Here is a 14,744-nt window from a genome sequence, read left to right as displayed (position 1 = left end):
CACTGCTGGATGAAGGCCTTTTTTCGCACATTTTCCTAATTTCGTCCACCCATCTTCCCTGCGGTCTTCTTTTTACCCTTTTGCATTCTCTCGGGTACCATTCAAGCACTTCTTTTGTCCACCTTTCGTCCATTCTTCTAGCCACGTAGCCCGCCCATTGCCATTATAATCTCTTTACTCTGTCCACTATGTCCACTACCCTTGTCATGCTTCTCACCCACGTGTTTCTCTTGTCTTTTCTCGTTATGCCAAGCGTACAGCGTATATATATATATATATATATATATATATATATATATATATATATATATATATATATATATATATATATATATCTATATATATATATATGTATATATATATATATATATATATATATATATATATATATATATATATATATATATATATATATATATATATATATATATATATATATATATATATATATATATATATATATATATATATATATATATATATATATATATATATATATATATATATATATATATATATATATATATATATATATATATATATATATATATATATATATATATATATATATATATATATATATATATATATATATATATATATATATATATATATATATATATATATATATATATATATATATATATATATATATATATATATATATATATATATATATATATATATATATGGGTCTACCTCACGGGACCGAAAGTGAAACGCCCGAAAACGCAAATATCGGAAGGCACTGATTGAAAATAGAAAGATCTTAAAGGGTCTTCTTGTCTTTTCTCGTTATGCCAAGCGTACAGCGTATATATGTATATATACATATATATGGGTCTACTTCACGGGACCGAAACTGAAACGCCCGAAAACGCAAATATCGGAAGGCAAAGATTGAAAATCGAAAGATAAAAAAAGGGTCTCTCCCCCCGTCGTACATCCTCACTTAATTTGCGCGAGCAGGATGCAACAGGAACAAGAGGAACAGGCTTTTCCTCCCGTATTCTGCGCGCGCACATTAAACAAGGCTGTATGACAAAAAGAGAGATAATTTCACCGCATGCCACTCATATATATTATATATACATAGTACCGTTTACCATGCACCCCTTTTTTATCTTTCGAATTAAGATCTTTCGATTTTCGAACTTTGCCTTCTGGTATTTGCGTTTTCGGGCGTTTCACTTTCGGTCCCGTGAAGGAGACCGATATGTATATATATAATATCGCTATTCTGTCTGTCTGCCTGTCTGAGATAACGTTCGCCGTACTATAATAGTCGTTTCGATTCGACATATGTACATATGTATGTATGTATGTACGTCTCTGCTAAAACGTATACGAAGATATAATAACTAAAGAAAATAATTCTACATATGTATACTAATCGATGCCAATCTTTCCGCTTGGCTGAAAATTTACCACCATCTATTGAAAATTTATTTAATTAATTAATTTTTCTATCGATGTTTTATATTGTTTACCTATTTATGTAGGTTGATAGGTAGTTTTTGCCAATTTTTTTGCATATTTAACAATTAAATATAAATATATTTAATATGTATTTGAAAAAAATTCGACCGCATGCGGATCGAACACAGGACCAACACATCTATTTGTCGTTTCACCCACACCTCAAGTAAACATACATGTACATATATGCGTACATACGTACACACATACCTAAAAAACAATAGGACACTCACACACACACAAATTCACATATTCATAAAAACGCATAAATGCTTATGCAATCACGTTCCGCGAACCTTTCGGAAGCTCTAAACGATGCTTTATTCCTTATTAGATCACCATGATGAAGGGGGCCAATGAGAAAACCCCTGACGATGTCTAGCAGAGCCCTCCTCTCAGCCTCCATCCCGGGACAGGACCACAAAATATGAAAAGAACACGGATAAAAGGATTATCAATGTGTAGGAAAATTTGTTTATAACTCATTTTATTAAGAAAGTTATTGGTATTGGTCAGTTAAAGGTCTGACCGCACTAGGCGGCATTGCGCTGCAGCGACGCAGCGCAGCATATCAGCGTTGGTTCAAAAGGCAACTTTGACTGGCAGTGTCGCGCCACTCGTAGTGCGTTCTATCTCATCCAATTTCATACAAACAATATTTGGCCGCACTGCGTCGCTTCAGTACAGTGCCGCCTATTGCGGTCTAAGATTGAGTTGCCGAATCGGCTGTGACTCAAATAAAAGCTACTAGTTACTATATGTCTACATATATCCCACAGCACTCTATTGGGAATGCTGGGATACAGATCATTGGAAACTCGGAAAAGAATTTGCATAGTAAAACATTTTTTCGGCATATTTAAAGGTCAATATGATAATCCACGAATTTTCTAAGAACCCCGTTTGTGGGCTCCAGAATGTTCCCACATGTCTAGATCGTGTTCTCTCTTCCACTGTTCGCGCACGTACATACATTCATACATAACATATGTACATGCTTCCTACAAAATTCGCTGGTATCATTGCATTACTTTTTAATGAATCTTATTTACATGTTTCCGACCACAGTGGAGCTTTGGGCAACCTGTAAAGTCACTATGGTCGAATTTTATTTTTGATAAAAACTGATTGACGAGCGCAAACCTTACTGTGTAACAATAAATTTATTACTTTATCTATGTACGTAGTAACAATAGATGAAGTTTTGTTTTTTTGATAAAACCTATTCATTAGTTCTACATACATACATACATACATACATACATTAAGAAAACAGCGAGTTTTAAAATTTAGAAACAGCTTAAGTTTAAAAAGACATTCATTAGAGGTTCAAAGTCGCATTTTCTCCTCAAGCACAAAACATTTTTCAATTTTAAAATTAAAAATATTTAGGGGGCTTCATATTTTTTTTTGGTAAATAATATTTGTAGGTATGAATTAAGAAAAAAAATTAAAAAATTGTGCAAATTTATATTTTCAACTTAGATTTTCATGAAAAACTAATAAAATGTGTGATTTTCATAATAATTTCTCATTTGTAACTAAATCTCTTAATCTTAACTCAAATTGTGTGGTGTGAATACGCAAAATAATTGCGAGGTGGTTGTCTTGTGTTTGTTAATTTGGTTTTTAGAATCGATTTATTGATGCTCGTGGTAGAAATGTTTCTTCACAAATATACATAAGTACTTACAAATAACGAAGCCATACGCGTGTTTGACTATTTTGGGATATTTCACAACTGAAAGTCCCTTGTAGAATTTAACCAAATTTTTATCATTTATTTATTTATTTATTTAATAGTTTTGGACCATTGTGGCATTACAGGAAGAACCTAATGCGCCACAATATCATGAAAAAATGCCCTACGGTCTTGTAAATCTATTAACTCAAATTGAATATTTCCGATTTTCACAAACTTTAATGATGGTTTTCTTTAATGTAAGCACCGCTTTAGTAGTTTGTTTTTTTATTCACCTCACCATATAAATGGAACAAGTTTACATTAAAAAAACCTTACACCGGATGTTTCTTCAAATTGTGCTTAGGTAACTCGTGTTAGCTAAGCACAATTTGAGACACGCGCGCTAAAGCGCGCGTGTCTCAAATCATAGATTAGTATCGGCGTGTTTCATTATCCTATTCATTATCAATCTGATTTTGGTAAAAGTGTGAATTCTCGACATGACGGAGACCGCTAGGTCGGAAAGGAGGCTCGGTCGACCCGTTCCATCCTGTGATTGGCTACTCTTTGCGATGCCAATAGTATTGCCGTGCCCTGAATTAACTTGACTTTTACTTGATGAAATACTCCGATATATAATATACTGCCTGGTTCGCATATAATTTCGGACGGTTGGGCAGCGTACGGAAATATTCCACATATTGCGAATGGAATATACACGCATTCGTGGTTCAATACAAATGCATCTACATATATGTACATGAATAAAAACGGGTACGCGTTTTTTTTACACGCATCTACATATTTTCCACATTTTGCGTATGTATTTCACTATCGTTTGGATCCACGAAATTATCCTGGTGAACCAATGACCTAAAATGCTAAAATGCAAAATGAAAATGCTAATATTGACAAAAATACGTGTCTCTAGTGATCACTGATTCTGATTTCGAATCAGTCAAACTCTCAAGTTCGAATTTTCGCATGATCAAAAAACTTCATCTTTTGTTACCACGTAAAAAGATAAATTAAAAAAATATATAAAAACAGATTAAATTTAAGTAACGATATACACGCCGTTTGTTTTTCAAAAACAAATTTTCTTCTCTCCATCAAATATGAATCAATTCATTCGACACTCGGCCTTTAATTTTTCTTCATAATGACTAGTGATTCTGATTTTTCGATGATTTTCATTTAACTTCTTAAATTTCTCGAGAATTCTCGAGAAATTTTGATAAATGAAAAAATGTATATAATAAAGTATATAATAAAGAAAAAATGTATATAATAAAGTATTGTTTATTCGACATTATTGGATTCAAGATAATATATGTAAATATAAAATATATGTTTTGGCATTATTGTTATGTAATTTTTGTATGTATTATCTTAGTGTATACATAATTAAAATAAAAAAAAATAGAAAAATAGTAAAACATTTCAATTTTATTTTATTAATTATAACGTTAATTTACATAACTTTATCTCTTACAACGTTGATTTTATTTTATTATTACATACGATTTTTAAATTATCCCTTTAAAAAACACATGCCATTTAAAGTAGAGACAGTTCCCGGTTATTTATTTTGTTCAGAATTTTTGTGAAAAATTTCTGTGGAAAATTATTTCTCTGGGTTTGTGCCGACGTTGGTTTAGTTGACAACACGGCTTCAAATAAGCACTGTAAATCATATCATATCGGAGAGGTTTCTATAATCACCAAAACAAAGAAAGCACCGCTGGCCGGGTAGAGTAATAAAAATAAATAGTAATAGAAAAAAAGTCAGGTCAAAAATTACGGTGTATTCAATGCATTCAGAGGATAATTGAGTATTTCTAAAGATTGACGCATTTGCAATGTCCAGGACAAAATAAGATAAGAAAAGAACATAAGATAAGGCACGTTAGAAAGTTAGAAATCATTTCCAGAACCCTTCTAAGAAGTATGCACATTAGGTATAAACCCGCCCTTTCTAATGTAGCTTTATAAAGGGCAGTGGTTTTAAACTTTTTGAAAATATATACATTTTTGTATGTACATACATATAATAAAAAATGTTTTATAAAATTTCTCGAGAAATAAGAATTCCCAATTTGGCATTTTTTTCGAAAAATTCTCGAGAAGGAACACAAATAATGACCATTTTGGCACCTGTGGTCTGCTTGTCACTGGATCCACACAACTTCCTCGATGGTTCATCATAAAATGTGTGTAACCAATGGCATTGAGATTTCCATATGCAGGCCATTATTCGGAATAAATCACTGAACCCGTTTCGCATTCCTGCCGAATGATCGGTATTAGAGTATTCTACATAAAAATGTCAACAACGATGCCCGTCAATTCCTTCGTCATACATATATGTACATATGTAGAATGAAACAAAGAATACTCTCCGTATTTGCAAGTTGCCTGCTGCTGCCGATACGTTTCGACTAGGTATTAACAGACCTGAAGTCGTAAAATGCATTTCCTTTTCGTAGATGTAGATATGTATATAATCTGGTAGATCGAACACTAAATTAGAAATGTTTTTATAGGGGGAGGGGGTAAATTCAACTTTTGATAGAAAATGGATAGCGTGCAATACGGAACTGGTATTTGTAGTCGATGAAGATGTCTACGTGGTCCAAGCATGTGCTGGTTCAATACCACTGTTTATATTTGTATACAGATTCGAAAATGTTAAATAAGCATTTCAGCTTCGTAAGACTTATTTTGAACGGCTTCTTTCGGTTCAGTACGCTTTTCAAATGTTGACATTAATAACAAAGGAAGTAAATTTAATTTAAATAAGTACATTTAATTTATTTAAACTGTACAAATGGATAATGTTCGCAATTCGGATTACAATTTAAAACAGATAAAATATTATTGCATAGAAACATTCATAAATAAATAAATAAAATCAAACGCTTATATTTTTATGATATTCAAAGATAATTCTGCGGGAAATCGAATTTGAAAATTTACATTATATGCTTTCAAAATACTACTGTAGCCAGCCAACTCTAATTAGTCAACTATAATATATTTGATCTACTAATAATTTGTTGTTTTCATTAAAATGGCATTTTAGTATTTGTACTGTCGTTTCAATTAATGTAGTTATATTTCTAAGCTTACGACATTGTTTTTTTTTTTTGATAAAACGAAAATGTTGAATTCTCATTTAATTATAACGTAATTAATGATTTACATTTGATATATGCTATGTTAGGGATAACTGGGAAGTAAAAATAAAAAGAGGACATTTAAAAAAAATCGAGCTTTTAAAACTAGTACAAAATGTTACTGAGCTGTCGACGAGCTGCGGTGGATAGTATAAACGGACCCAAATCGTTTTTATATTGAATAAAATGCTAACGATCGAATTATATAACTGTTTTTTTTTATTTTTTTTATCATCAAGATACGATTTTTTTACAGACTGTATTTACTGATATGTATGTATGTGGGTTCATATAGCGATTTCAACCAATTCATTATCAAAACTAATTTTAGCTGATGAGCCGTATGAAAATGATTATATTTGAAATATGCACCTAATATATTAAGTTTTACATGGATTACAAATTCCAGAGAGACTTTTAATTAATATATTATGTAATATAACGAATTTCAATTAATATATTATGATATAAATATTTTTGCTTACTAACTATTTAATTTATATATATCAGCAAATGTATGTATGTACATATGTATGTGTGTTGTTAATTTAACAGCTATCGAGACAGGCTTACTTATCCATTGATATTTATTTTTAATTTTTGATTTGTATATAATTACTACTAAATTGAAACTGTTTCATTACGAATATCTACACAAGTAGACAATATAAATATGTATGTAAATACATGTGTGCATCTTTCAATTTTTCAATTTTGAGTAAAAATTATATACAATGTCTAAATAAAAATTATACATATACATTATACATTTTCGCGGTGGATATTCTAAAATGCAAAATTCCCAAAACTAGTTTTTATAATACACTACTACTTAGACGTAACATTACATAAGAACTACAAAAACATAAGTTTAACACGATTCTGTTATATAATCTCGGATTATTCAGTAATATTCAAGGTTAATCAACGTTTAAATTCGTAAATAACCGCAGGCTTAGAATATAATATTATATTATATTATATAACGAATGACATAACAAGATCGGATAAAAAAATGTAAGAAAAATACAACATATGTATCTCATTCAATATGGCGTATTACAAAGATCGTATATAACGCGACCTATGTACATATTATATGTATGTTTTTCATATACAGATAGATTTAACATAGGAAAAGGAGTATGGCAAGGAGACACCATATCTCCTAAACTATTCAATGAGGTGCTTGTGGACTTTTGGACACAGCAGGAGTAAGCATCAACGGTCGCTTCTTGAGTCACCTTCGGTTTGCAGACGATATAGTTTTAATAGCTCGTGACCCAGCTGACCTACTTAACAGACTAAAACAGCTGGACAGGGAATGTCGAAAAGTAGGATTAAAAAGTAACGTAGATAAGACCAAACTAATGTTCAATAGTTTTTGCATGCCTGATAGCATCTCATTAGATGATAAACCAGTAGAAGTAGTAAATAATTATTTATAATAGGTCTAATAATTGACGTGTCCGTTAGTAAAGAAGAAGAAATAAAGATACGTATGAAATTAAGTTGGAGTGCATTTGGACGAATGAATTTTGTTTTTAAATTAAAAACGCCACTTTGCCCATAGATATAGAATACATATAGATACGCCCTGACGCTCTAAGCCGATCACCCTTTTGGTGCATGCAAACCCAAAAGAAAGTAAAGTGCATGCACACTCTCTCTCAGTAGCTAGTTAGCTTCTAAGTCGGAAAGTCGATTGACCATATGCCAATATGCCAACGTATTCAGTGAAATTGTGTTACAATTACTCAAGAAAACATAAAAAGGCGGATGGCATCACATATCATAAGTAAGAATTAATATATAATGTCTTCAATTATAGTAGTATTTTAACATATAATTGAGCATATAATAACAGTGATTGAGCAGCGTTCTACAACCTCTGCCACAGAGGTCTCTAAATGCACACGTATATCTTGTTGGGACCGAAGGAAATCGAAACAATATCACTCTCCATATATTAAGAATGTGCAACGTCTGTTTATTAAAAATTCCAAAACATAAAACAGGGATGTTTTTCCAATAACTTGTGGGTTTTCAACGGGTTTTTAGATCAAGTTTCAACGGTTATATTGTATTATATTACGTTTAACGCATTATCTTATGTGGACGGTTTGCGACAAAAATTTTAGTTTGCTTTTAACCATGGAGGAGCACGCATCTAAGAACGGTTACCAAAAGAAGTTGAGCGTAGCAATCGTTGGCGGAGGACTCGTATAAAATTATTTAATTATAAATATATTATATATTACGATATTAAATATACTAGTCTTTTTACTTCGCTCATACGTTAAAAGAAAAGTTTTTTAAGCACAATTACGATCATTACAAAATAAACTTGAAAATACTAGTAGGTGCTTTATATATGTACATATATGTATATGTGCATATATATATATATATATATATATATATATATATATATATATATATATATATATATATATATATATATATATATATATATATATATATATATATATATATATATATATATATATATATATATATATATATATATATATATATACATACATATGTACATTTAAAATTATTTAAACGTTTATTTCATTGAAATAGTTTAATTTTTTTTCGTATTATGAATTTTGATATATATGGCAGCAAAGTTGGAGATGTAAATTTTGGGTATTTTTGATGGATTTTTCATCTTCATTTCCATCACTATTATATAGTATATCTATATTTTGCGCGATATTATTCGAGGTCTTCCTATGAGGTTTCTATCTCCAATACGTTCGATTTTTTTATGTATTTTACATATAATGAACAGTCAACAAAGTTTTTTTAACCAATGAAATACTTTGAAATTCAAATATTATTAAGCGAAGTTAAATAAATTTGCATCATTTAGAAGTAAAAAAAATGTGTGAAAATGCCAAAAGAATTTACTTTGGGAATTTGTATTTTTTTCCATTTACATAATTAACATATCAAGTTTGATTACTTTGATAATGATAATGATATTACTAATTATGTTGTAGGTAGGTTCTTTGGCCGCATTATTTTTCGCTAAAAGAGGACACGATGTTCACCTTTTTGAATACAGAGAAGGTATTTTAATTATAATTTTTACTTTTTTTTTTTAACAATCTTTATTTGATTTTCGCACTATCCCTTTGATTTATTGTATACGAAAATGGGAAACATTATGTTTGTACATATAATAAATATATTAAAATGTTTGTATCAAAAGTACATATTTGACCATGTTTATAAATGGGCTCATATAGTCGAGTCAACAGCTAACTTACATACATACATATGTATGTATATGGTCATATTTTAAAACTTACATAAGCCACCAAAACTTTCAACACATCGTTTATCTCACGAAGTTATAACAAGATTTTTATTACATGATAAGAATCTTTACGATTATTCTCTGGCTCTATAGTTGTTTATTTACATGCATAGTTCATGATATTCATTTGTTATAAATTTAATTGAAAATAGTAGTTTTATCGTAAGTTCCCATTTTTTTTTCTATGTAGATATTCGAAAGACTCCGCAAGTACGAGGTCGATCAATAAATTTATCATTGTCATCTCGGGCTTGGTCAGCTTTAAATGAAGTTGGATTACAATCTTCTATGGCACAACATGGACTTCCTATGCAGGGAAGAATGATACATTCACTACATGGAGACACTAAGTCCATACCCTACGATAGAAGAACGAATCAGGTGTTTTATTTTGATTAGATAATTACAATACGTTGATGGTTAAATATAAAACATAAGTAGTTTAGGGTTGACAACTGGGAAGTAAAAAATGAGAACATTTCTAAAAAGTATTTAATTTTATTAAAAAATTACAATAATGCCTCAACATTAAGAACTAGTACAAAATTTAGCATGAGATCTCTTAGAACAGCGGTCGCCAACCTTTCGGACCTCACGGACCACTAAATTTTAAATTTTAAATCCCGCAGATCAATTATATGAATTTTTCAAAAAATTATACATATACATAAGTTTCTAAAATAATGATCAGCAAACTTTCATTCTATTAATATGAAATGCACTCAGTGGCTATCAGTACCTATCGTCAACAGTGCAGATCCTGGTATAAAGCTTAAAAATTGGCCCCCCTTGATATTTTAAAAATAGAATAATAGATTTAACCGATTTGAAATCATTTTTATGAATTATTTACATAAATTACGTTTAATAATCATTGGCGGCTCGTGACTTGAAATCATGAGAGTGTTGCAATCTTAAATTTGTGCTAAAAGTTCTAAACAGTTTAAAAATTTAAAAAATCAGGTATTATTAAAAAAGTCCTAGTTTTATATAATACAAACCTAAATTTATAAAAATTATGATTATAAAATTAGGTGAAAATTTTTTTATTAATTCGCGAAATCTTATTGCATATTTGCTGGTGCATTCACATACACTTTACAATTAGAAAAATGTTATTAACTAAGAAGCGTTTATTTTACCAAATGCCCAAACATTTACCAAATGTGAATTATAAAGTTGAAACTCACAAATCAAAAGAAATCAATATAAACAAATATTGGTTAGATAAGATTTAATAATATCATTAATAGATATTCAAATAACGAGATCGTTGATTTTTTATAATTCTGGAACTACGCAATTGAAACTTTCCAAATTAAAAACTATTAAAAATGCTTATTTCATTATAAATAAGTCGTAAATACTTATTTCATCATAATAAGATATTTAAAAGTCGGGTAAAAAAATAAATAGAGAACACGTTGAGCATATTTAACAAAAGCGAGAGAGAACGAAATTTGTTAAAAACAGGGTATGTTCTTTTAAAAAGAAATCTGTTGAAAGCCCTAACATATCTGGTGTAAATATATCCATCAATTTCATTAATTTAACCTTGCGATTTGTAGAACTTTATTTTTAATTTACAGTGCATTTATTCTGTCGGTCGCAAATATCTCAATGAAGTCTTGTTAACAGGTAAGATTAATTTTCATCAAAGAATAACTTACTATTTAAATACAATATAATGGATATAGAAGGATAATACTTTAATAATAAAATATAAATGTATATATTTATATGTATGTATGATGAATGTCATTTTATTTTAAATGAGTCTACTATATCTTCTGGTTTTTAAACATAATATAAAATTAAGTGAATTAAGTTTAATTTATAACTATTGCGGTAAGAACACGCTCAAAAATGCGGTACGGGACGCGTACGTGGATTCTATCGCTGAAAGGCGTATCTTCACACCACAGCGGTTGTTCATACCGAAGTACGTTTTTATTATTTCGACAAGTTTCTTCAAATATGGGAGTCACCGTAATCGATCACTGACAAACTTACGTCAATAAAAGGATAAAATATCTCGAAAACACTACTGGGGGCGATGGATATGCGATACAAATTTGGTTGTTTTTGCATGTGCAAAACTATCTAAAAAAAAAAATACGCCACGTACTTTTCTGTGTGTTTTTACCTTTATGTGGTTTCGGAATTTTGAATTTCAATATCTTATATAAATCTCATCCATTCGTGAATAATAAGTATTGACAATCATTACAAAGTGTGTGTATTTGTAATGAAACCCTACTAAGATATTCGATAGGATGGTAATTTGATACTTGAGGCTGAATATTGTCACCTAAGAATCGGATACGCTTTAATGTGGCTTAACTATTACGTTCGCAATTACATATATACATATATTATTCGTATAATGAAAAGCAGCAAACGTTAATTTAGTATAAAATAGTTTTAGTTTACTTTAAAACAATTTTAAATATAATTTTCAGCAACAGAAAAATACTCCAATGTCAACCTTTACTTTCAACATAAGCTTGTGAGTGCAAATTTAGAGGAGGGGCGTTTAACATTTTTAATGTGAGTGTACTATTGTTTTTAATTAGTATATAATTGTGATTTATTTTATACTAGTGGTTTTATTCGGCTTCGCTTGGTATTTGTAATATAAACCGGTCAAACATGGCTAATATAACGATGCGGTGCAAACGATCGAAAAGCGCCAGACAGACTGAACCACAGATTAAAGACACGTGTACCTTATGCGTGCGCACTGCTCGCACTTACACTATGCGAAATCTACCCGAAGTCCCGACATACCTACCCTGTATACGTTCTGTGCTTCTGATACTTTAGTTCCGAATTTTTCCTTATTAAATTATTAAAAACTCGCCAGAAAGATCCAACTCAATTTTAATAATTACCATTTTAATAATTGCATCTCATGTGCAATTTTTCATTCGTGAAGTCGAGAATTACGTTTAAAGCAGCCATCCAGTTAATCTGTGCTTCGATCTGTCTGGCGCTTTTCGATCGTTTGCACCAAACCCCTTATCTAATAGTAAACATTTTATTAAATTTATTTGAATAGTTTTATTTTATTTCACCTTTTGAAGCACAGCGGTATCAAAAATGGCCCATTTTTTTATCTTTTGCTGCATGGTGGGATGTAACTTATACCACTTAAAAAATTAAAAATATTTGAAGCACAAAGGTTTATATTATTTCCCACTAACTAAACAAAAAAAAAATTTTTTTCTGTGCAACACGGGCATTTTTTTTTTGTTTCAAATCTCGTGCCGCAGAGGGTTAAATTTATTTGAATATATTCATTTGTTTTTTTATTAAATTTAACGTCACGGATTCTACCACCCAAACTAGACAATTACTATATACGATTATACACTTTACTTAATCTAAAATTTTCGCGTGCGGTACAGTTCTGATTGCTAATTAGTAATAATTCAATTTTTAGTACTACGTCAAACAAAACTGTAGAAAGATGTTTTGATTTGGTGGTTGGAGCCGATGGTGCTTTTTCAACAGTTCGGCGTTGTATGATGAAACAACCATTGTTCGATTTCAGTCAAACTTATATTGAACACGGATATTTGGAACTTTGTATACCACCCACTAAAGAAGGACAGGTTATTGTTTTCCGAATGAAATTTGGAAGTTGATAATAATAAATATAATATATTATACCTATATGTTTATTGGGTCTACCTCACGGGCCCGAATGTGAAACGCCCGAAAACGCAAATATCGGAAGGCAAAGATCGAAAATCGAAAGATCTTAAGTCGAAAGATAAAAAAGGGTGCATGGTAAACGGTACATACTCACTTAATTTGGGCGAGCAGGATTCAACAGGAACAAGAGGAACAGGCTTTTCCTCCCGTATTCTGTACGCGCACATTAATACGGGAGGAAAAGCCTGTTCCTCTTGTTCCTGTTGTATCCTGCTCGCGCAAATTAAGTGAGTATGTACCGTTTACCATGCACCCTTTTTTTTGATCTTTCGACTTAAGATCTTTTGATTTTCGATATTTGCGTTTTCGGGCGTTTCTAATTCGGGCCCATCACAGAGACCGATGTTTATTATATAAAAAAATAAATGAAATTTTTAGTTTGCCATGCCGTACAAATACTTGCATATTTGGCCAAGAGGTGAATTTATGATGATAGCCTTACCCAATCAAGATCAATCATGGACGGTGACTCTCTTCATGCCTTTTGTGAAGTTTAAACAATTGGATACTCCAGAAGCATTGTTGAAGTTTTTTAATACAAACTTCCCCGATGCCATTCCGTTAATCGGCAAAGATAAGCTTATCTCAGACTTCTTCAAAGGAAAACCATTACCACTTGTTTCAATTAAAGTATGATCATTTTTTACTTTATTTTACTATAATATATTTAATTTCAAAGAATTATTTCTACAATATATTTTATTTTTGGTATATAGTGTCAACCGTATCATATTTCCAACAAAGCAATCATTGTCGGAGATGCAGCACACGCAATGGTACCGTTTTACGGCCAAGGTATGAACGCTGGATTTGAGGATTGTCTCTTGTTAGATCGTCTTTTGACTAAGCATGGATCGAAGCTTGATCTTGTACTTAAGGAGTTTTCAGAGATAAGAGTGAAGGACGCTCACGCCATATGCGATCTTGCAATGTATAATTATGTTGAGGTACTTAAGTATTCCGCAACATATGTTATTTTAATGAATAAGTTTAAAATAGTTATATGAAAAATTTCATTTTATAGATGCGTGATTTGGTAATGAGACGTACATTTATAATGCGTAAAAAGTTGGACGATTTCCTGCACTGGCTGATGCCTAGCAAATGGGTGCCACTATATAATTCTGTAACGTTCACTGATATGGGTTACAGTAAATGTATTACTAATCGAAAATGGCAGGATAAGGTATAAATACTCACTCTATGATTTGATATATTAATTTATCCACATTGTTATGAAGGAGGGAGAAATTCAATTTTTAAATTTATTCCAAATCGATTTATGTTGGTGTTGTTATTTTCAGATGTTAAAAAGATGCATTTCAGGTGTTTTTAGCACAGGAATGTGCGT

The 14,744-nt window shown here is 30.6% G+C and overlaps 1 protein-coding gene across 1 annotated transcript; it reads left to right on the top strand.

Annotated features, from left to right (window-relative positions):
* Positions 1-8,496: 8,496 nt before the first annotated feature.
* On the top strand, positions 8,497-14,585 carry cn (Kynurenine 3-monooxygenase cn). The gene is made up of 9 exons (XM_077432170.1): positions 8,497-8,565; positions 9,354-9,423; positions 9,864-10,054; positions 11,263-11,311; positions 12,136-12,223; positions 13,119-13,290; positions 13,772-14,023; positions 14,110-14,340; positions 14,418-14,585. The coding sequence occupies exons 1-9, from the start codon at positions 8,497-8,499 to the stop codon at positions 14,583-14,585; spliced, it is 1,290 nt and encodes a 429-aa protein (XP_077288296.1).
* The last annotated feature ends 159 nt before the right edge of the window (positions 14,586-14,744 follow it).

Source organism: Arctopsyche grandis, chromosome 1 (genome assembly GCF_051622035.1).
Source record: "Arctopsyche grandis isolate Sample6627 chromosome 1, ASM5162203v2, whole genome shotgun sequence".
Classification (NCBI taxonomy): domain Eukaryota; kingdom Metazoa; phylum Arthropoda; class Insecta; order Trichoptera; family Hydropsychidae; genus Arctopsyche; species Arctopsyche grandis.
The sequence above is the reverse complement of the archived record's forward strand: the minus strand, read 5'-3'. Positions and strand labels throughout refer to the sequence as shown.

Excerpts from the sequence above, each read along its gene's own strand:
- cn (XM_077432170.1), top strand. The coding sequence starts at position 8,497 with ATGGAGGAGCACGCATCTAAGAACGGTTACCAAAAGAAGTTGAGCGTA. Across the intron at positions 9,424-9,863 it reads CCTTTTTGAATACAGAGAAG|ATATTCGAAAGACTCCGCAA; the intron begins GTATTTTAATTA and ends TTTTCTATGTAG. Across the intron at positions 12,224-13,118 it reads GGGCGTTTAACATTTTTAAT|TACTACGTCAAACAAAACTG; the intron begins GTGAGTGTACTA and ends TTCAATTTTTAG.